This window comes from Hylobates moloch, unplaced genomic scaffold (assembly GCF_009828535.3).
Source record: "Hylobates moloch isolate HMO894 unplaced genomic scaffold, HMol_V3 SCAFFOLD_19, whole genome shotgun sequence".
Classification (NCBI taxonomy): domain Eukaryota; kingdom Metazoa; phylum Chordata; class Mammalia; order Primates; family Hylobatidae; genus Hylobates; species Hylobates moloch.
Window position 1 is genome coordinate 50,689,820 of NW_026652294.1, and position 22,762 is coordinate 50,712,581.

The 22,762-nt window shown below is 42.6% G+C and overlaps 2 protein-coding genes across 3 annotated transcripts; one reads left to right on the top strand and one right to left on the bottom strand.

The window, feature by feature from the left end:
• Positions 1-802: 802 nt before the first annotated feature.
• On the bottom strand, positions 803-15,476 carry DNAJA1 (DnaJ heat shock protein family (Hsp40) member A1). Of its 2 annotated transcripts, none has more exons than XM_032139701.2 (9): positions 15,313-15,476; positions 14,079-14,220; positions 13,703-13,880; positions 10,710-10,814; positions 10,038-10,265; positions 5,784-5,898; positions 3,421-3,536; positions 2,995-3,095; positions 803-1,437 (listed from the first exon to the last, which is right to left on the bottom strand). In XM_032139701.2, the coding sequence occupies exons 2-9, from the start codon at positions 14,208-14,210 to the stop codon at positions 1,219-1,221; spliced, it is 1,194 nt and encodes a 397-aa protein (XP_031995592.1). In that variant the 5' UTR covers positions 14,211-14,220; positions 15,313-15,476; the 3' UTR covers positions 803-1,218. The 2 variants fall into 2 exon arrangements, with proteins under 2 accessions (XP_031995592.1, XP_058287167.1); XM_058431184.1 differs by lacking the exon at positions 15,313-15,476 and adding an exon at positions 15,044-15,061.
• A 68-nt stretch (positions 15,477-15,544) lies between these two features.
• LOC116458479 (EKC/KEOPS complex subunit LAGE3) lies at positions 15,545-21,589 on the top strand. The gene is made up of 2 exons (XM_032138154.3): positions 15,545-15,889; positions 20,526-21,589. The coding sequence occupies exon 2, from the start codon at positions 20,563-20,565 to the stop codon at positions 20,992-20,994; it is 432 nt and encodes a 143-aa protein (XP_031994045.1). The 5' UTR covers positions 15,545-15,889; positions 20,526-20,562; the 3' UTR covers positions 20,995-21,589.
• The last annotated feature ends 1,173 nt before the right edge of the window (positions 21,590-22,762 follow it).

Consider the following 22,762-nt stretch of genomic DNA (forward strand, 5'->3'; position numbering starts at 1 on the left):
AATGTTTGCAGTTTTCTCAATGTTTGCAGTTTTCTAAGTCCCCTTCTTCTTGGCTCATTACCCAGTCCTCCACTTTTACTTTCCATCCTATTTCATATTAAACTATAGTTCAATAGTATTTTTGTATCACTCATTCAGACTAGCTAAAATCAAGTTATGTGTCTTAGTTAAAAGCCAAAATTTGATATCTGGGAAAAAAAAGCCTGTAGTGACACACATTGGAGATGCTTTGTAATTAGTATATTAAGGAGACAATACAAGAATTGCTTAAATTCTGATACCCAGATTTAAGCATGTGAACATATGAGACTTTTAAACATACAATTAAAGCTATTCATCATAATTTGCTATACTACCAACATTACTTTGGAGCGTAAGTCAAATGGTTTAAAGTAATCCTGTAACATACCTAAGAACACCTTCCTATATTATGCATGCAAATTCTCCACGTAAAGGTCTTTTCACTTTAATTTCTATGTTACCCAGCTCTGAAGTCACTACTCGGGCTTATCATGGTCCACAGACAAGGAGGGGGAAAAATGACCAGGACTGGTCAAGATATATATGGAGATATATATATATATGAATGGCACAGCAGAAGGAAACAATTCTGGAAGTGCAAGCCTTCAAGAAGCAGCATATTATGATAAACCCCTCCTATAGAAAGGTATCATTTTTATCACTGATACCACAGGATAAATTATATATTACGCCATCTTCAAGTAACAGTTGAGGCAAAAGAATAAATGCAGAGGCATTACAATGAATCCCACTTAATACAAAGAACTATACAGACCAACACTTCTCTACAAAATTTTTTTTTCCTCATTGCCAGTTAAATACAGAGTTTTACTTTCATAGCTTAACAATGAAGGGTCATACACTGAAGCCAATACATATACCTAGCATTTCAGTCTAAGCTTGTCCATGTACATAGCTGAAGTCAATTACAAGGTTTGGCCTAGAAATGCTAGGGGAACTTCTTTGTAGTTTTTACAGGTATTAAACTTCATCTTGCACACTGAAGTCATCATACATACAGGGCAAAGTCAGAGCTTTTATATTTGCGTTTATTCTTCATTTAACTTTTTAAAACACTACGATAGTTGAATATTAAAACAAAAACAAGAGCAAGTAGTGAGCATATTATGATTACAGTCCTTCACTCATTCACTACTGCACATTAAATGCCAGCAGTGAGTGTTATTCACTGGCCCATTAAGAGGTCTGACACTGAACACCACCTCTGGGATGATGTTCATCATCCTCATATGCTTCTCCATTGTAATGGCGCCGTCTTTCCTGATTTGGATCAAAGTCCACCAGTTCTACTTGATCCATCTCATCAGTCTCTTCCACTTCCTTCCTCTCGGGTAGGAGTTTTTCCAGCAAAGACAGTTTATCAGGAGAGAGAAAGCCATTCTCAGGAAAGTTTACCTTCAAAAGAAACTTTTACTGTTCAATCTGATTTCATCACTAGCCCCTTAGAGTATCATGGACCCATTTTCCCCAGAAAAACACATGTAAACACGTAATATTTAGGTTAATCTGACAATCTCAGGTTAGAACAGGCTCTAAAAAGGCACAGTGCATAGCACACTCTGAACTAGAGTTCAAGGATTATGACCAAAAGTCAGGCTTTATTAAAAATGATTGCATTAAATAAAACTGCACTTTAACAACCACTGTTCTATCCAGCAAACTGACTTTTTAATACCAAAACCCATCCTGCAACAGCCTAACCCTTCTCACGAGATATTTAAACAAAGCTATTCTTACTCTCAAAAGGGTAGTTCTTTCTTATCCAAAGATGTTTTTAGGCCAGGTGCGGTGGCTCATACAATTGGGATTACAAATCCCAACACTTTGGGAGGCTGAGGTGGGCAGATCACCTGAGGTCAGGAGTTTGAGACCAGCCTGGCCAATATGGTGAAACCCCATCTCTACTAAAAAGCCCAGCGTGGTGGCGGGCACCTGTAATCCCAGCTACTCAGGAGGCTGAGGCAGGAGAATTGCTTGAACCCAGGAGGTGGAGGTTACAGTGATCCAGGATTGCACCACTGCACTCCAGCCCGGGTGACAGAGCAAGACTCCCATCTCAAAAAGGAAAAAAAAAAAAAGTTTTAATTAATATTTTTGTGGTGACAGGCCAATTTAAGACTCAGGAAAATGACTGGATTGCTTTATACCTATTAACAAATCAAGCCTTACACTATTTTGCCAAGAAATCTGCAATTATTATAAAGCGCCTCTCAACTTTAAGATGCCAGTTACAACCTTTCATTAGTAAAATACCCACTTGTCCCACACACCCTTCCCACAACCTATCTTTAAATATCCAATTAATGATGCAAAAAACCCCATCCTCAACTTGTTAACAAAGAATGCTCAACATGACAGGAATAAGTAAATTAGGTAAATTTTCTTTCTTCTTTTTTTGAGACAGGGTCTCATTCTGTCACCCAGGTTGAAGTACAGTGACACGATCTTGATTCACTACAGCCTTGACCACCTAGGCTCAAGCAATCCTCCCACCTCAGCCTCCCGAGTAGCTGGGACTATAGGTGTGTGCCACCATGCCTGGCTAATTTTTGTATTTTTTGTAGAGATGGGGTTTTGCCATGTTGCCCAGGCTGGCCTTGAACTCCTGAGCTCAAGCAATCCACCTGTCTTGGCCTCCCAAAGCACTGGGATTATAGGCATGCACCACAGGCACGTGGCCAGATCCATGTATTTCTTGCTGAGTAAGGAAATATATAAGTTTCAGGTTGTTTGGCATTCAGAAATTTTAATTTTTTTTTTTTTTTTTTTTTTTTTAAAGAGACAGGGTTTCACTATGTTGCCCAGGCTGTTCTCAAAACTCCTGGGCTCAAGGGATCCTCCTGCCTCAGCCTCTCAAAATGCGGGGATTACAGGCATGAGCTACTTGCACCTGGCTGAAATTTTACTTTTTTATCAGATTTTAGTAAGTCAACTGTTCTCAAGTATTCTTACCTTAAATTCGATGATTAGGCGACCCTTTTCATATGGTCTACGATAAATTGGCATGCCTTCATTTAGTACACACTTGATATCTCCATGCTTGACAATCTGACCTAGAAACATTGAAGCCAAGTTCTTCCTTAAGTATGGTCACATTTTTATGAGGCAGGGAATATAAAGAACACAGCACTGTCCTAGCTCATTGGCAGGAGTAAAACTTATGTGGCAAAGCAATCCTGTTACCTTTCACTTATGGGTTTTCCAAGGGCTGACAAGAGAGCCAAGACCTTATAACTTCATCTCAGCCCAGAGAAGGATATGTAACTGAGAAAGAAAAACAATGGGTTTCCCTCAGTGCCTATACTACACTTTGTTATCGGGAGACAAGGAAAATACTAGAATAGAAAAGAGAAGCTTAAGCTTGCCTAGTTCCCATACCTGGATGAGAGGTGATGACGATGGTTCGGTTGTCAAGAGTAGATATTGGCTTCTGGAAGCCACACAATGCTTCAACCAGCTGTATGTCCATACACATGAAAAGGTCTTCTCCTCGTCTGCATAAAATATGACACATACTTATATTTTTCAAATCACCAATCAGTAGATGTACCAAAGCAGGCTCCTTTTTTGTTTAATAGAAGCAAAGGGTCTTTTACAAACACTCTTTTCTTCCCCTGTTGTAAAAATCAAGCAGAGCAGAGATCTGGGAAGAGCAAACATGTGGAACCTGCCAGCCCTGTTTCCTAGATAAGGATTCGAAGTCATTCCACACACTCTAGGCAGCCGTTACCATTTACCATCTGTGAATTGTTTCATTACCTAATTTTAAATCTGGTTTCTCAGAGGAAAGAAACCTCACAAGCGTGAGGGTTAGGCCGGGCGCTGTGGTTCACATCTGTAATTCCAGCACTTTGGGAGGCTGAGGAGGGTGGATCACCTAAGGTCTGAAGTTCAAGACCAGCCTGGCCAACATGGTGAAACCCCATCTCTACTAAAAATACAAAAAATCAGCCGGGCGTGGTGGCACACACCTGTAGTTCCAGTTACTCCGGAGGCTGAGGCAGGAGAATCACTTGAATCTGGAGGCAGAGGTTGCAGTGAGTCGAGATCGTGCCACTGCACTCTAGCCTGGGCAGGGTCCTAGATAACTTAGGCTCTATGAAATTAAACAGTGAGGATATGTCCAATTTAAAGGGACTGTAAGAAGTTCCTCATTGGTGAACCTGAAATAATAGTTCCTGGCATATTGTGAGTGAACACAGCCTTTCATATTTAACGTAACAGCCCACTTCCTCCTTCTCATGCTTAGACTTTCCTTTTCCAACCCACATTAATAAAACATCTTTAGGCCGGGCGCCGTGGCTCACGCCTGTAATCCCAGCACTTTGGGAGGCCGGGGCGGGTGGAATGCCTAAGATCAGGAGTTCGATAGCAGCCTGGCCAACATGGTGAAACCCGTCTCTACTAAAAATACAAAAATTAGCTGGGCGTGGTGGCGGGCGCCTGTAATCCCAGCTACTCGGGAGGCTGAGGTGAGAGAATAGCTTGAACCCGGGAGTTGGAGGTTGCAGTGAGCCGAGATGTCACCATTGCACTCCAGCCTGTGCCTGTTGAGCAAAACTCCGTCTCAAAAAAAAAAAAATAATAAAATAAATATAATACCTTTCTCAAATGACAGCATCAAAAGCCTGAGCTTGACAACATTTCCCATTATCTTCAGACATTTGTAAAATATTAGTCTTTTTTTCTTTTCTTTTTTTTTTTTTTGAGACCAAGTTTCGCTCTTTTTGCCCAGGCTGGAGTGCAATGGCGCCATCTCAACTCACCGCAACCTCTGCCTCCGGGGCTCAAGTGATTCTCCTGCCTCACGGCCTGCCACCACGCCTGGCTAATTTTTGTATTTTTAACAGAGATGGCATTTCACCATGTTGGCTAGGCTGGTCTTGAACTCCTGACCACCTGCCTCGGCCTCCCAAAGTGCTGGGATTACAGGCGTGAGCCACCAGACCTAGCCAAAATATTAATTAATTCTAAACTAGTTTAAGATGTTCCCAATTTCACCTCCAGTCCAAAAAAAAAAAAAAAAAAAAAAAAAAAAAAGGGCTCATACTGTCACCCAGGCTAGAATGCAGTGGCGTGATCATAACCTTGAACTCCTGAGTTCAAGCCACTCTCCTGCCTCGGCCTCCCCAGTAGCTAGGACTCCTGGCCTCAAGTGATCCTCCCACCTCAGCCTCCCAAGTTGCTGGGAATATAGCATACACAGAGGGTCTGTTATGTTAGCCATGGATCACAAACATTTGCTGTTAATCATCAATCTTTCTTGTGCTTCAGTGTTCATCATACTCGTTATTTAGCTCAAAATGGTAGACCTGAATTTATACTTAGTATTGAGTTCCAATTTAAGTTTCCTAAAGAGATGCTTTTGGGTATTTATAATTAAAAGCAATTCAATTTATCATAAACTTGAGATTGAAAACTGGCGAGAGCTTTAAGGCACTTAAATTGTTTTACAAAGATTGAGGGCAAATTTTTGTCCAGGGATGTTTTCCCCACCCATCTACTGCTTAGGTTCACACAAAACATCTAACTGAAACACATTTTCAACATTCCATACTTAGAGACAAAAAGCTAAAAATCTGATCCTATGTATTCAACCTCTTATGATCCGAACAATGGTTAACAATCTTTCCGGGAAATAGGTTCTAAGAAGTAATGGAAAACACTTTAAAAAACAAAAAACAAAACCAACAACCCAAATATGTAAGATATCAATTTGAGTGGTTGATAAAAGTCTTTACCGAGTAAAAACAGCATGGTCCTTCTGATCTAACACAATGATAATATCGCCTGGCTCCAGTCCTGGTTCTTGGTCTCCTTCACCATGGAATGTTATCTTCTGGCCATCTTTCATGCCTAAAAACAAAACATTAATTTTGTACTCTTATTAAATATCCAACTAAGGTCAGAATCATAAAATCTATACATAGATGTTTGTTCATGCATAAAAATCACAGAAATGACTAAGAAAGCCCACTTGAGTAGTTCAGTCCATTTGCTCCTGAAGAAAGGTATCATAGTGGAGAACAAACTCTAGAGGCAAAGAGACCAGCCTTCAAATCTCAGTGCTGCTATTCACTGGCTGGATTACCCTGGGGAAGCAAGCTGCATATCCTTTCCAAGTTTCAACTTTCCCACAGACACCTACACCTCATTAGCAATGTTGAGAGTATTAACTAAACAGGTACATGCTGGTACTAAACCATGACTGGCAAACACTGGTTATAACAAAAAAATGTTAATTATTTCAATTTCATTACTTATAACACATCAAATTACTTCCATTAAAAGTCTAACAGCAATGTAAATCAAGACCCTTCTATTGTAGTATTTATATATAAAACTAAAAAAATTTTAAATCTATAATCTTTTCTTGAGATAGGATCTTGCTCTGTTGCCTAGGCTGGAGTGCAGTGGCACAAACATGGCTCACTGCAGCCTCCATCTCCTGGGCTCAAGTGATCCTCCCACCTCAACCTCCCGAGTAGCCAGGACCACAGACCAGCTAATTTTTGGAAAAAAAAAAAAAAAAAAAAAAAATTTTTTTTTTTTTTTTTTAAGTAGAGATGGGGGTTCTCATGTTGCTCAGGCTGGTCTTGAACTACTGGGCTCAAGGGATCCTCCTGCCTCGGCCTCCTATAGTGTTAGGATTACAGACCTGAGCCCCTGTGCCTGAAAATCCGTATTTTTAAGAACTATTTGGTATAGTCCCCTTAAAAAGAGGGTAATTACACTTTGGGAGGCCGAGTCAGGAGGATACCCTGAGGATGGCACCCTGGAGCACAGGAGTTCCAGACCTTGTCTCATTTAAATTAAAACAAACAAGCAAACAAAACAATCAGTGCTAGACACTCCCTTAGCCCATGTGGTCCATAAAATACGAGGAGAGGAGTATTTTCTAACAGGGCAAAACACATGCTTTTTTCTTTTTTTTTAACTGAGACTTCCCTGCCCCTCACCTCTGACCCACATATTTTAGTTCAGTAAGGGTTTGGGCAACATCTCTTGGAACATAACTCATGTAAGAAAACCTGTGTTTGTAGAGTATTACACCAAAGCAGTTATCTCCTGATTATTTCCCGAGATCACTCTGGTTACCTAACAGAGCACCTTTTAGTATGGAAAATATTAATCCTGTATAAACAGAGCCAACAGTACAATGAATTCCTACATATCCATCCAATTTGGCTTCAGCAGTTACTAACTCATGACTAATATTTCATGTATTATACCCCTACGCATGCCCCCCACATATACTTTCAAGCAAACTCCAACCATATCCATTAACCCACAAATACTTCAGTATGTACCTCTTAAATAAGGACTTAAAGCACTATCAGTATCATACACTGACAAAATTAAACAATCTGTCTTTAATCGTGTATTGAGGCAAAATAACCTGATATGCTAGGGAAGCAATTAAACTCAGCTAGGTTTTCCTGAATAAAGAGCAAGGGTAGGCATAGCACAAATGCCTTCACTTGCTATACAGTTAGGGCATTAATTTCAAGTTCTCACTTACAGTCCATTGTTGATAGGTTCTTGGAAATTGCTTTAAATAAAATAACACATAACAAGACCAATTTTTTCCCCTCAGCTGTGTTATAGTGACATGACATTATTTGAGGACCTGCATGACATTATTTGAGGTCATTCTGCTAGAAGTCCCAGTTTCCAAGAACCTATCAACAACGTTAAGACCTACTCCATATGCTATTGGTATCAAGAACACCTCAAGGCCGGGCGCGGTGGCTCACGCTTGTAATCCCAGCACTTTGGGAGGCCGAGGCGGGCGGATCACGAGGTCAGGAGATCGAGACCACGGTGAAACCCCGTCTCTACTAAAAAATACAAAAAATTAGCCGGGCGTGGTGGCGGGCGCCTATAGTCCCAGCTACTCGGAGAGGCTGAGGCAGGAGAATGGCGTGAACCCGGGAGGCGGAGCTTGCAGTGAGCTGAGATTGCGCCACTGCACTCCAGCCTGGGCGACAGAGCAAGACTCCGTCTCAAAAAAAAAAAAAAAAACACCTCAAAGTATAAACCTTAGGCATGGGCCCACTAAGGGGGAAACAGATTTATTAAGTTCAACAACTGGCCAAGGAAACTTATTTTTACCTTTCAATGTACTACATTCTTGGGTGGAAAACCCTGGGGGTCAGAGAGGCCAGTATCATGAGTCACATGATAGAATCCTATTGCAACCACTTATGTTAATGTAGATTTGTATATTAATATGGAAATATGTTCAAATATTAACAGTTCCAGATTGGTATCATACCATAGTACAGTATAACAGTAGACCCATATATAAACAGCAAAATCTGCAAAAAGATTACCATAATGTTGACTCAAGTTTCCTTCTGGGGTTACATACATTTCTTAAAATTTCTGCAATGTATTGCTGTAATACATTTTAAAATGTTTTTGCAAGTTGACAAGAGTAAAATTTAAAAATTGACAAATCAAATCCCAAGAATACAAAAAAAAAGGCTATATAGTTATTTCTAAATCTGGAGCCCAATAGGTAGGGAAGTGTCAAGTCTAAAAAAAGGAAAAGTAGTCTAAATTATTTCAAATCAATTAACGGACCATTTAAATATAATAGATGGGCAAGTAACCCAACTAAGTGGGCCAATACGCTTATTTAAACAAGTCCAGGCCAGGTATGGTGACGCACACCTGTAATCCCAACATTTTAGGAGGCCAAGGCAGGCAGATCATTTGAGGTCAAGAGTTTGAGACCAGCCTAACATGGTGAAACCCCGTCTCTACTAAAAATACAAAAAAATTAGCCAGGTGTGGTGGTGCACACCTGTAGTCCCAGCTACCTGGGAAGCTGAGGCAGGAGAATCGCTTGAACCTGGGAGGCGGAGGTTAGAGTGAGCCAAGATCGCATCACTGCACTCCAGCCTGGGCAACAGAGCAAGACTATCTCAGAAAAAAACAAAAACAAACAAAAAAAATGCCCATTAGTTTAAAAAATAAACATGAGGCCTGGTGTGGTAGCTCATGCCTGTAATCCCAGCACTTTGGGAGGCCAAGGAAGGTGATCACCTGAGGTCAGGTGTTCGAGATCAGCCTGGCCAACATGGTGAAACCCTGTCTCTACTAAAAATACAAAACATTAGCCCGGCGTAGTGCTGGGTGCCTGTAATCCCAGGTACTTGGGAGGCTGAGGCAGAAGAATTGCTTGAACCTGGGAGGCAGAGGTTGCAATGAGCTGAGATTGTGCCATTGCACACTCCAGCCTGGGAAACGAGCAAAACTCCATCTCCGAAAAAAACAAAAAAACCACGAGTTTTAATGAGACCCAATTATTCACCTAACTCCCTTCTGAAATCCTTAAAAGTATGCCTATCCTTTGATCTATTAACTCCTAATTAAGAATGTGTACAGCCAGGCACGGTGGCTCACGCTTGTAATCCCAGCACTTTGGGAGGCCAAGGCGGGCGGATCATGAGGTCAGGAGATCGAGACCACAGTGAAACCCCGTCTCTACTAAAAATACAAAAAATTAGCCTGGCGTGGTGGCGGGCGCCTGTGGTCCCAGCTACTTGGAGAGGCTGAGGCAGAAGAATGGCGTGAACCCGGGAGAGATTGCCCCCCCACTCACCTGGCGACAGACGAAACTCTCCAAAAAAAAAAAAAGAACGTGTACAATTAATTCTAATTTTTTAAAAGATGGAAGAACTATGATTTAACAGAAGAGAATTAAGTTTGGAACACTATTCAATCATTTACAGGACCAATGATTTCAAAAGATGATCCTGTCATATTAAATAAGGAGAGTCCTAATATATTCTCTATTAGTAATATACCAATGTGTAAAATTATGTCTGGAAGGAAGAACATTATTTACTAAGCTGCTAAGAGCTATTTCTGATTGATAGGATCATATATAACCTAATTAAGAATGGTTTTTAAACAATTATAAAATGTTAATAATAAATCTGCTACAGCATTCAAGACTTCAGAATAAGTAGCTCAGAACTCACCTTTGTCAATATGAACTTCTAGAATCTTCTTCTCTCGAACTATCTTCCTTCCGTTGCAGCTTTTACATCTATCTTTAGGACTGATCCGCTCCCCATGGCCCTGGCACTCCATGCACACAGACTGAATTTGCTGAACCATTCCAGGTCCTATCTGATGAATTCTTATTTGCATTCCAGTACCTCGGCAATTGGGACAGCACTCTACTGCTCCTTTCTTACCTCCTCTACCTAAATTTAAAAAGAAAATTAAATAATATATGAATTTGTAGCGTATACAGTAGTAAATGTTTTAAGACAATTCCTAAATGCTATACTTTTAATATTTTCGAAGTCTGATGGAATGCTACCCTCTGAATATACAACTGATGAGATCATTCTGAGTTTCATTCTTATTAGAACATACTTTATTTCCAATAAATAACTTTTACTTATTACAAAAAAGATACCAAACTAGCTTGATCCCAACTGTATTTAAAATATACACAGAAAAAAGTGCTGATATTTCTTTAGATGACAGGTTTTCAGTTGGTTTTCTTCATATCTGCCCTCCTCTCCCAAATCTAGGTAGTGTACATGAGTCAATTTTACATATCTAGGAAGTCTTAGCTCCATTTTCAGGTGTCATAGTAAAGATGTTTAAAAAAAACAAAAAACAAAAAAACCACACTGTACCTTCACATTTGTCACAAATCACATTCTTTTGCAGAGCCAGTTTTCTTGTTGCACCATTATATAAGTCTTCAAGGGTTACTGAGAGCTGATGTACAACATTTTTACCTAAAACAAAATACTTCTCGTTACAAATCTGTTTAAGATGCTGGATCTTATTTATTTCTGCTAAAGGCACTATAAAGAATGTGGCAAAGGATAATAAAAGATGAGCCTCACAGGGTACATCTGTTGACTACCTACTATACACACAGAATGTTCACATTATCACAGATGATCCTCAAACTGTGATGTAATCACAGATGAGGGAAAATCAGGTCAGAGATTAAATATTTGCCTAAGGGCACAGATGTGGCCATCTTGGAAATATGGTAAGCAAAAGCATTACCTTCAAAGTCACTTGAGAAAAAACAATGTTATTTAAAAGAGCACATTTCACAATAATCCAAACGTTCATTTCTGTCACAATATATTCTTTGAAGCTTTCACTTCGTACCGTATTGAGCAACGTGGCCAATTACTTCATCCAAAAATTCTGCAGCACAGTAAATTCTCATTAATCAAGATTGGCCAGGGAAGCTGATGTATTTATTGAGTCACCACAGAAGAGTATCAATTTCTACTTCTTCCTGATTTAGTAGAAAACAGCCCATTTACTGCTGGGCCAGCACAGGTTGTTTTGAAGGCCAAATTTCTCATACCTTTTATAATAGCATTGCCCAACAGAACTTTCTGCAGTGATAAATGTTTTATATCTGTTCTGTCCAACGTAGCAGCCACCAATCACATGTGCTTATTGAGCATGTAAATGTGGCCATTTAGACTAAGAAACCGTATTTTTGTTTTTGTCTTAAATTAATGGAGCCACACATGGCCAGTGGCTACTAAGGAGTGCCTTACTTCACTTAAATCAGAATGGGAAATGGAAGGTCAAGATCTCATAAGGACACTGAGGTTAGAAGTATGAAGTCACCTGCTAATAAGTTAGTAAGTTCCTAGCTAGTGATCCTTCCACAAGGACTTATTCACAATATTATTGCCTTTCCACCAACTGAAAAAAGTTCTCAAACTTGTTTCTGTACAACATGCCTAATAAACATTTTTACTTTCTAATCAAGCATGAAATACCATTAATTATGTCCTTTTGCTTATAGTTCCACCTTTAGTTTTGGCACACTAAAATCTAGCTGCCCTTATTTTGGACAGTGTTGAGTATAAGGAAGGAAAAATAAAGCTTCTAGAGCTTGATGAAGCGCATTTCCCTAAAAATAACCTCTCCATATGATCTAAAGCCACATAAAAGAGCTTGCCAATGTTAACGTGCAGGTCAGTTCTTTGCAAGGTAAGTGAAAAACCACCACTACTTTTTTGTGGACAAATTCTAACAATTTACTAATCAAGTCATTTGGATTGTGGACTTTCTTTTTAAGGAGTTGAAGTATCTTAATAAAAACATAATCCTTTCTTTGAAGATCTTTAAAGAAAAACTGAATAAACAATTTCCCAAATCTTTCCGAACCTTAAGAAGCTCAAAGTGAAACTTAATGGCTTGGCCATTCATTCTAAAACTGGTTCTGCTCATCAGCCCTTGCTTATACACTGTACTGGGAATAAAGTGAGACTGATTCTTCTTGACTTGAACATTTTACTCCTATGAGCAGTATTTCTAGAGCCCATAGGCCATTTTTCTGATAATTAAATACATAATTTTGACACAATAAAGCTGAAGCAAAATTAGATAGGTGGCAGGCAACGAGCCAGTTTTCAGCCCTGGCTCTGTTGGCTTGCTATATGAGCTTGAAAAAGTTTTGGGTTTCTGAACTTAGTCCCATTTGAAAAAGACCACTGTACCTACCATCAAAGTCCTTTGGAGAGCGAGGGAGCACCAAATAAGATCTGTAAAAAGGGCTTGGAAAATTATATTGCTATATACTTTGTCCTTTTTTTTTTTTTCTTTTTGAGACAGAGTCTTGCTGTGTTGCCCAGGCTGGAGTGTAATGGTGCAATCTCAGCTCACTGCAACCTCCACCTCCCGGGTTCAAGCGACTCTCCTGCTTCAGCCTCCCGAGTAACTGAGATTACAGGCACGCACCACCATGCTTGGCTAATTTTTGGATTTTTGTGTGTGTGTGTGTGTGACAGAGATTCACTCTTGTTGCCCAGGCTGGAGTGCAGTGGTGTGACCTCCGTTCACTGCAACCTCCGCCTCTAGGGTTCAAGCGATTCTCCTGCCTCAGCCTCCAGAGGAGCTGGGATTGCAGACGCCCACCACCGTGCCCAGCTAATTCTGTATTTTTGTAGAGATGGGGTTTCACCATCTTGGCCAGGCTGGTCTCGAACCCTGACCTCAGGTGATACACCCACCTCGGCCTCCCAAAGTGCTAGGATTACAGGCATGAGCCACAGCACGTGGCTTGTTCTCACAATTTGTTTGATAATATCTAAGATTTTTGGAAGCAGTCGTTTGCTACCACTCTGTTGGCTATTTTTTAGGTCCCTTAAATCTCATTTTAAAAAAACGACACCACTGGCCAGGCATGGTGGTTCACACCTGTAATCCCAGCACTCTGGGAGGCCAAGGCAGGTGGATCACCTGAGGTTTGCACTTCAAGACCAGCGTGACCAACATGGTGAAACCCCATCTCTACTAAAAATACAAAATTATCCGGGTGTGGTGGTGCATGCCTGTAATCCCAGCTACTTGGGAGGCTGAGGCAGGAGAATCGCTTGAACCCGGGAGGTGGAGGTTGCTATGAGCTGAGACCACGCCATAGCTTTCCAGCCTGGCAATAAGAGGGAAACTCCGTCTCAAGGAAAAAAAAAAAACAAAAAACACACACAACAAAAAAACACGACACCATAAATCAGAGGCAGTTTGTGGTCAGTTTGCAACATTATACCAACATGTAAACAAGCATTTAAAATGGGTGATTTCTCAAAGATCTACTCTGACCAACAGCTAACTTTAGTTAGCTGCACAAAGACTAGATTCTTACCTCTCCTTTCTCTCTGCATCCTTCCTCCTCCTCCAAAAAACATATCAAAGATGTCCATGGGGGAGCCAAAACCGCCACCTGCTCCACCCTCTTTAATTGCCTGTTCTCCTCCTTTGTCATATAATTCCCTTTTCTTTGCATCAGAGAGAACTTCATAAGCTTGAGAAATCTGTTTAAACTGTTTGAGAAAAGAGGAGTGAATTTCATTTTTTTAAAAATACAAGTGTTACCTAGCTACATTACACTTGATCTTAGCTAAAAAGGCCGAGAAGTGATCATAGTTACTATATTAGATACTCGATTTCAGGCCATAATAGAAATACTATACATCTGGCAAAGAACCATTCAGATATACTTAGGAGTAGATACTACTCACCTTCTCTCCTTCATTTGGATTCTTATCAGGATGGTACTTCAAGGCCAGTTTCCTATAAGCCTTTTTCAATTCTTCCTGAGTAGCATTGGGTTTGACTCCCAAAACATCGTAGTAAGTTGTTTCTTTCACCATCTTCTACTGCCTGAAATAAGAAAATGCAACTTTAACCGGCTTTCAACTGGTAGTTTTTAATTAATAAAAATGAGAGCTAAGGCCGAGCAATCTCTTTGCCAAATCCGATTATAAGAACACCACCTTTCCTAAATTTCACCAAAAAGGTAACAATTCCTGCGATAATTCAGCTATAAACTCAAACGGACAAAACAAACTAATAATCATTATCGAGAAATAATTCGAGAGCCGCCTTCTAGCAGCTGGTTCCCATTCTCCCACACCAAAGCTTCCATACTAATATAACACAACTATTATCTGGATTCTTCCCGTTTCCCCTAGAGGCGGTGACAGTTGTAACCAAAAGAAGCAGTGATATGTTCAGTCTATCGGTCATTACACTATCACTGTCTTTGATAAATCTGATAAACTCCATATACTCTCCAGACATCTGGGCACACAGTGGTGGGGGGAGTGGTTTATAGAACAGGTTACTGGCTTCACACGGCAAGCCCTCCACCGCCGACGGCTTACAGCTTCTCCAGCCGAATCCCTCTCGCCCCTCAGGCTGGCAGAGTTTACCTGCCAGGTTTCCCCTTGCACTTGGCGCTGACCGATTTCCTTCCTTTCTCCCTCCCACCCTGGACCCAAGTGGCGGCGGAGAAAGCCCAGCCCTCAACAAACAAAGGGAGGGGAAACAGGGAAAGCGAAAGCAAAAGCCGCAGTCTCCGCCCGGCTCCCCCCGCAGCCCCTCGCCCCTGCCTCCCTATGCGCGTGCGCAGGGTCGCCAACCCCCCCTCCCCCCCCCCCACCGAGCGAGCGCGGACGGGGAGGGGGGCCGCGGGGGCGCGCACGGAGAGGCAGCGGAAGACGATAGCTCCTTGGAAATCCCAGGTTGGGGAGGGAGGGAGGTCTAGGAAAGGTCTCGGGCCCATTCACTGTGCGTGCCGCGGATGGATTGCCAGGGCACCACACTAGCCCTCCAAAAGGGAAATCGTGGGCCCCGGAACTGACAACGGTCCTACCCACGCGGCCAACTGCCTCCCGATCACAGCTCCATCGGTTTCCCGGCGTCAATGGCGCCAGCCAGGGAACTAGGGGAAGCGCGAGGGCTCAAACTCACCGGTGCGGGCTGAGGCCGGTGTGTAAGGAACGGGAAGGAGCGCGGAGCTCTGCGCAGCTCGGGCAGTTACCGCTCCTCCGTCTCTCACCGAGCGTTCTGGAAAGTTCCGCCCGGCGCGCCGCAGCCGTCTTTTGTAGCCGAACCCGGGCGCGTCACCCGCCGGAAGTCCCGCCCGTCTCGGCCGCTGCCACCGCCCCGCGGTTACCTGGGCAACGGCGCGGGGGCGCACGGGTCGGGAGGAGCTGCGCCGAAAGGCCTTGTGGGGGTTGGTGCTAACCCGGCTTCCCGACGCTCGTGGAATCTTCTGGAGCCCTTTTTCTCCACTCAGCGAGCCTGAGAGTGCGGAAGTCTCCGGCTGGTGGGGCATGGCCCAGGAGCAGTGCAAGTCCTAGGGTTCCCAAACCTGTGGGGTGGCCGCCTCGGCCCGCGAGGGCGGGAAGGGCTCGGGTACAGTGACCCAGCGGGAGCTGTGTGTGAACGGGAAAGCTCTTGGAACAGTCTTGTCCGCCCTCCCACCCTCCTACGGGCGCGTCTTTCACTTTCTGGGAACGTGGTGAGCAAGAAATGCTTGAGCCAGGTGGGTCTAGTCCCCAGACCAATAGCATAGGCCTTCGGTTTTGCTGTTTTTCACGCGTGGTCCAAGGCGGCACAATTAATCAAATTGTTAAGTTGTTAGGGCTCTTTGTGCACGTCCAGGCCCCTAGACACATGTTATCTGCCCTGGACCTCGCTGATTCCTGCAGATTGAGCGCAGAGTGTTGGGGGCTGAGCTAAACAGTGAAACGTTTGGACCGTCTTTGATGCACAGAGGGCCGTGGACTCCTCTCGTCAGGTTTTCACCTAGTTTGGCTACAGAGTAGCAGCAAGAGTGTCTAACTAAAACAATTTGTTTAATTATTTGACCTAACTTTTAAATTCTACGGGTCAGTGAACCTGGATGTACAATCTGCAACGTGAGACCTTGGACTTCAAAATTGGTACCACGGGGGCTTAATGGGAATTGGGGTCCGCTTCTTTATCCAGGGACACAGCAGATATGTCAGTATCTAGCACCAAGAAAGATGGAGTTTGCCACGCTCGGTGGCTCACGTGTGTAATCCCAGCACTTTGGGACTCCAGCTTGGGCTGATTGCTTGAGCTCAGAAGTTTGATACCAGCCCAAGCAACATGGTGAAACCACGTCTCGATTTAAAACAAAAACAAAACTGGAGATGCAGAGTTGAAAAGCCCCAGTTAGACTTTAGTGAGAAGCCAAACAAGTCAACAGACTGCCAGGGAAACCATGAGGTAGAAGTCAGTAGGGGAGAGCTTTGTATATTAACATGATAGATCAGAGAGTTTCCTTGGGAAAGTGGCAATTGAGCTGAGTTTTGAAAATGGGAGGAGAGCAATGGACAAAGCACAGGGGAAGGCTATACTAAGGTGTGGAAGAATATGATGTTTTTAGGAAATTGCAACTAATTGGATATAGCCATAGCTAAGGGAGCTAGAATAGCCGGAGGTGAGGCTTCAAAGCTAGTTAGGGCATGCCTTTGTCTGTTGGTATATATGCTACCCTAAGAATTTTGAACTTTATCCTTGGAAGCATCCTCATGCTGCCTCTTCAGCCTTTTCTCTTCCATTAATTTTAAGTGTGCATTACAGTCACAGAACTATCTGCAGTTTCCCATATACACCTTTTTACCTTTGTGTGCTTTTGCATTGGCTGACAGACACCTGATTTTTTTCAAGCTTAGGTGTTTCCTTCTCAAGTATCACCTCTGGTGTAACGTTTTTTGTTTAAACCAACCGTTAGTAAACGTCTAATATTACCAGGCAGTGTACTAGGGCTTTGTAATACAAAAATCACCTAAGTCAGTCCGGGCGCCGTGGCTCACGCCTGTAATCCCAGCACTTTGGGAGGCCAAGGTGGGCGGATCACTTGAGATCCGGAGTTCTAGACCAACCTGGCCAACTTGGTGAAACCCCTCTCTACTAAAAATAGAAACAATTAGCCAAGTATGGTGGCACGTGCTTGTAGTCCCACCTTCTCGGGAGGCTGTGGCAGGAGAATCACGTGAACCTGGGAGGCGGAGGTTGCAGTGAGCAGGGATGGTGCCACTATACTCCAGTCTGGGTGACAGAGCAAGACTCTGTCTCCGAAAAAAAAAAAAAATCACATAAGTCGTGGTCCCTGCCTTCAAGGAGCTCACAACATAGGGAACCAGAAACATAAATAGTCGAGTGTTAAATGCTAATAAGGGAAGAGTAGGGAGTGCATGGTGGCTCAAGCCTGTAATCCCAGCACTTTGGGAGGCCAAGGCAGGCGGATCCCTTGAGTCCCGGAGTTTGAGACCAGCCTGAGCAACATAATAAGACCTCGTTTCTACAAAAATTAGAGTTAGTGTGGTGGTGTGGGCCTGTACTCCCAGCTACTTGGGAGGCTGAGGCAGGAGGATGGACCTGGGAGGTCAAGGCTGCAGTGAGTGGTGATTGCACCACTGAACCTCAGCCTGGGCGACAGAGCAATACCCTGTCTAAAAATGAAACTAACAAAAAAGTTAACGCTTTTAAGAAGCATTCTTACGTAAAATAAAAAAACTAGCAATAACTTTGTATGTGGTGTTCGTTTGTATAGAAATGGGATCATTATACAAGCTGTTTACAACTTGCCCTTTTCACTTTGTCATCTTACTATGTCAGGATAAATAATAATCTGCCTTGTTATTTTTAATGGCATAGTATGCAGGCACCATAATTTATTCCCCTACTGATGAACATTTCAGCAATTTCCAGTGTTTTACAAACTGCTGCAGAGAAATTAGCAAATACAGCTTTGAGTAGTCATGCAAGTATTTCTGTTGGATGGACAGCTAGAATTGAAATTGCTGAGTCAACATGAATGCAGATTTAAAATTGTAATAAATAAGTTTCCATATTGGTTTGTAACTGCTTCCAGCAGTGTGTGAGTGGGCCTTGCCAATATGAGGGCCTTTTGTTGTTAAATCTTTGCTAAGCTTGGAGACAAAAAGTGATACTGTTTCGAGTTTCTTCGTTACTTTAACCATGTTTTAAATGTTTACTGACTCTCCTGTCAACTGTTCATATTATTTTACTATTTTTCTGTGGTGTAATTCCACTATTTTAATAATAGCCCTTTTAGGGATAGATATTAGTCTGTCACGTGTTACAGTTATTTTCTTTAGTATATTGTTAGCTTTTTACTTAGTATCTATATGTATATTTTTGGGCCATATAAAGATTTTAATTTTTATGTAGATAAATTGTGACTCTTCCTTTTTGGCCTTTTTCTTCTCTCCACCTTCCCCTTCATCAGTCCAGCATTATAAATATAAATCTGTTGTCCCAGGTTTACAGGTTATGTCTAGTACTTTCATTGTTTCCCTTTTTTTTTTTTTTTTTTTAATTAACAGCCTTGATGTGTTGCCCAGGCTGGCCTCGGACTCCTAGGCTCTAGTGATTCTCCTGCCGCAGCCTTTTCAGTACCTGGGACTACAGACACCTGCTACTGCATCTGGAATCATTGTTTCATTTTAAACTTAAATTTTTTATTCCATCCAAAAGTAATTTTGGTGTAAGGACTGAGGATTATTTATAAGTAACTGATCTTTTTCTCCAAATGGCAAGCTAGTTTGTCTACAACTAATCTTATTTTTCCTGACTAATATGAAATCCGCCCCCCAGCCTTTTTTTTGTATGTGTAGAGAAAGGGTCTTCCTATGTTGCTCAGGCTGTTCTTGAACTCCTGGGCTCAAGCAGTTCTCCTGCCTTGGCCTCCCAAAGTGCTGGTATTATAGGCGTGAGCCACCACACCTGGCCACCACTTTTAATGTATACTAAATTTCCACTGAAATACATGGTACTATTTCCCTTCATTGTTCTTGCTTTTTAGAATATTCCTTGCATTTTTTGAGTGTGTTTATTCTTCCAGAGGAACTTAGGAATATTTCTGGCAGATTCCCCCCAAATCCCATTGTGAGTTTTATTGTGATTACGGTGATTTTATATATCAGTTTGGAGAGAATTAACATGTTTAGAATGTTGAATCTTCCTACTCATGAACATGTAACTGTATATTTATTTTCTTCATTTTTTAAACCAGGTCTTCATCATTTCTTCTTAAATGTTACTAGGCATTTTTTGTTGTTGCTGTCATGGATGGCCTCATTTCTTACCATTATATTTTATTTCAGTGGGATATTTCATACTTTCTTTTTTTTTTTTTTTTTTTTGAGATGGAGTTTCTCTCTTTTTGCCCAGGCTGGAGTGCAATGGAGCCATCTCGGCTCACTGCAACCTCCGCCTCCCGGGTTCAAGCAATTCTCCTGCCTCAGCCTCCCAAGTAGCTGGGATTACAGGCATGCTCCACCACGCCTGGCTAATTTTGTATTTTTTAGTAGAGACAGGGTTTCTCCATGTTGGCCAGGCTGGTTTTGAACTCCCAACCTCAGGTGATCCGCCCGCCTCAGTCTCCCAAAGTGCTGGAATTACAGGCGTGAGCCACCGCGCCTGGCCAATAACTTTCAATAACCACATGGCCATAAGTATTCATAGAGGTAGCTGGAGATGGCTGGAGGCCTGGCAGGAACCAAGTAATAAGGGCTTGGGCATTATGCTTAAAAAGTTGGAATTTTATTTTGAAGGCTCTTAAGAGACACTGGAGGATTTTAGTGATGGGGTGATATAACCTGTAACAGCTGATTTTTTTGTTTCTGTTCTCTTTCCTCATCTGTTCTTTCTTTTGGGAGGACCTGCCAGGCACTGCTCTAAACGCTCTACAAATGTTGCCATATTGTAATCCTCACAGTAACCCTTGTTTTAGAACTGATTTGATTACATGTAAATTTCACAATAATCACTTGGGTGCTAATGTGAAGGTTAGATTCTTAGCAGGTTTTTATGGAGAGCGATCAGATCAGAAATAATGAGGCCTAAATAGAAGAAATGGAGAGGGGAAAAAAATAAATAAAAATATAAAAACATGTAAAGTCTTCAGGTAGAGTCATGGTGACTTGATGCAGAGGTGGGGAGAAGGAGGAATGACTTCCAGCTTTCTGGCTTGAGCAACAGGATGGTTGGAGATGCCCTTCCTGGGATAGGGAGCCCAGAAGGAGGAAGAGGAGGAAGAAGCCAGGGTAGGAGCAAAATTGGGTGAAGGAAAAGGTGAGTCCAGGTTTGAATGAGTACAACTACAGCTATACTTTTTTCTTTAGTTTAAAAAGAAAAGGAGTCGGAGCGGCGGCGGCGGTCATGTGGGACGCGGATGCAGACGCAGGCGGAGGCGCCAACTGCGGGGATGGCCAGGGTGATCACAGCTGCCCCGGGGCCGCCGACACCCCGGCAGCTCCGGCCAGCGGAGCTCCCCCACCGCACGCGTCAGATCCTGGCAGAGGCGCCGCGTCTGTGGCCAGGGGGCCGGGAATGCGGCCGCACATATTCACCCTCAGCGTGCCTTTCCCGACCCCCTTAGAGGCGGAAATTGCCCATGGGTCCCTGGCTCCAGATGCCGAGCCCCACCAAAGGGTGGTTCGGCGGGATCTCACAGTGAGCGGCAGGATCCTGGCCGTCCGCTGGAAAGCTGAAGACTGTCGCCTGCTCCGAATTTCCGTTATCAACTTTCTTGACCATCTTTCTCTGGTGGTGCGGACCCTGCAGCACTTTGGGACCCCCGTTTCCCACTAAGCTTGGCCTAGGAAAATGGGGCGAGGTCTAACCTTACGTCTCCTCCTGGGCAGTGCATCCATCCTTCCCTAGGGCGGGGAATTCCCACAGTTGCTACTTTCCTGGGAGGGCCTCATGGTCGGCCTGGGTGCTCAGGGGCCTCTTGTTTTCTCTGGTTGTTAGTTGTTTGTTACCACAGAAAATAAAACTGAGCTACTATTAAAAAGAAAGAATAATTTTTATAAGCACAAAGTGGAAAGTAAATCCTAACTAAAATGCTATTTTTTATGTTTGTGTAAATTAATTTAAATTTCTTGGAATATTTAGTTTTTAATTAACTGGGGCCAGATTTTTACATATTTATTTGTTTTTTGAGTAGCACCAATTTGTTGTGGTTCTTCTCTTCTGACTACGTACAATTTCAGTCTTTTTTATGAACTCTCTCCTTCATTCCTACCCCCACTCACCACCCCTCATCTTTTTAAACTGAACTTTTTATTTAAGAATAGTTTTAGATTTGCAGAAAAGTTGTCAGGATAGTACAGAGTTCCCATTATTCTGCACTCAGTCTTACCTATTGTTAAAATTTACATTAAAAATGGTACAGTTCTCAAAACTAATGAATCAACGTTGATACATTATTATTAATTAAAGTTCGTTCTCTATTTGGGTTTCCTTAATTTTTCCCTTTTCTGTTGCAGGATCCCACCCAGGACACCACATTACTTTGACTTGTCATGTCTCCTTAATCTCATCTTGACTGTGACAGTTTCTCAGACTTTACTTATTTTTAAGGACCTTGACAGTTTTGAGGAGTACATATCTTTCTTTTTGAGACGGAGTCTCGCACTGTTGCTCGGGCTGGAGCGCAATGGCGTGATCTTGGGTCACTGCAACCTCCGCCTCCCAGGTTCCAGCGATTCTCCTGCCTCAGCCTTCCCAGTAGCTGGGATTACAGGTGCCTGCTACCACGCCTGGCTAATTTTTTGTATTCTTAGTAGAGACAGGGTTTCACTATGTTGGCCAGGCTGGTCTCGAACTCCTGACCTCAGGTGATCCACCCGCCTCGGCCTTCCATCTCAGTAGAGATGGTGAAACCTCATCTCTACTAAAAATACAAAAATTATCCAAGGCGTAGTGGCACGTGCCTATAGTCCCAGCTACTCAGGAGACTGAGGCAGGAGAATCACTTGAACCCAGCAGGCAGAGGTTGCAGTGAGCTGAGATGGTGCCACTGCACTCCAGCCTGGGTGACTGAGCGAGACTTCGTCTCAAAAAAAAAAAAAATTAAATTAAATAAAAAATAAAATTTTGGTTTTCATTTCTGACTCCTGGCCAGAGGTCCTAAAACCCTTTAAATTTCCTAAGTGATAAGAGTGAAAGTGGTATCTTGTTATTCATAACAAGCCCCTTTCAATCACATCTGAGATTATATTAATGACGTGACTTTTGGAGAGCCCGAAAGAATGGCGGTGGGGGGAGGGCGGTGATTGCTAGGGGAACTAACCATGTGATTAGAGGGTTTCAGCCTCGTACCATGACCTCCAGGGAGGAGAAAGGGGCTGGATATTACCAGTGGGCAATGGCTTAATCAATCATGCTTACATAATGAAGCCTCAATAAAAGAAACCCTAACCAAAGGGGTTTGGAGAGCTTCCAGGTTGGTGCTGGAAGGATTGAGCTCTTGGAGAGGGCCTTGAAGGTCCGTATCCCTTCCCCAAACTGAGAAATGTAAAAATTATTTCTAAGTTCTGTGAGCTGTTCTAGCAAATTATTGAATCTAAGGAGG

Coding starts and splice junctions, on each gene's coding strand:
- DNAJA1 (XM_032139701.2), bottom strand. CDS start 14,210: ATGGTGAAAGAAACAACTTACTACGATGTTTTGGGAGTCAAACCCAAT. Junction 10,815..13,702: donor GATGCAGAGAGAAAGGAGAG/GTAAGAATCTAG, acceptor ATTTTGTTTTAG/GTAAAAATGTTGTACATCAG. Junction 1,438..2,994: donor GCCTAATCATCGAATTTAAG/GTAAGAATACTT, acceptor TTTCTTTTGAAG/GTAAACTTTCCTGAGAATGG.
- LOC116458479 (XM_032138154.3), top strand. CDS start 20,563: ATGTGGGACGCGGATGCAGACGCAGGCGGAGGCGCCAACTGCGGGGAT.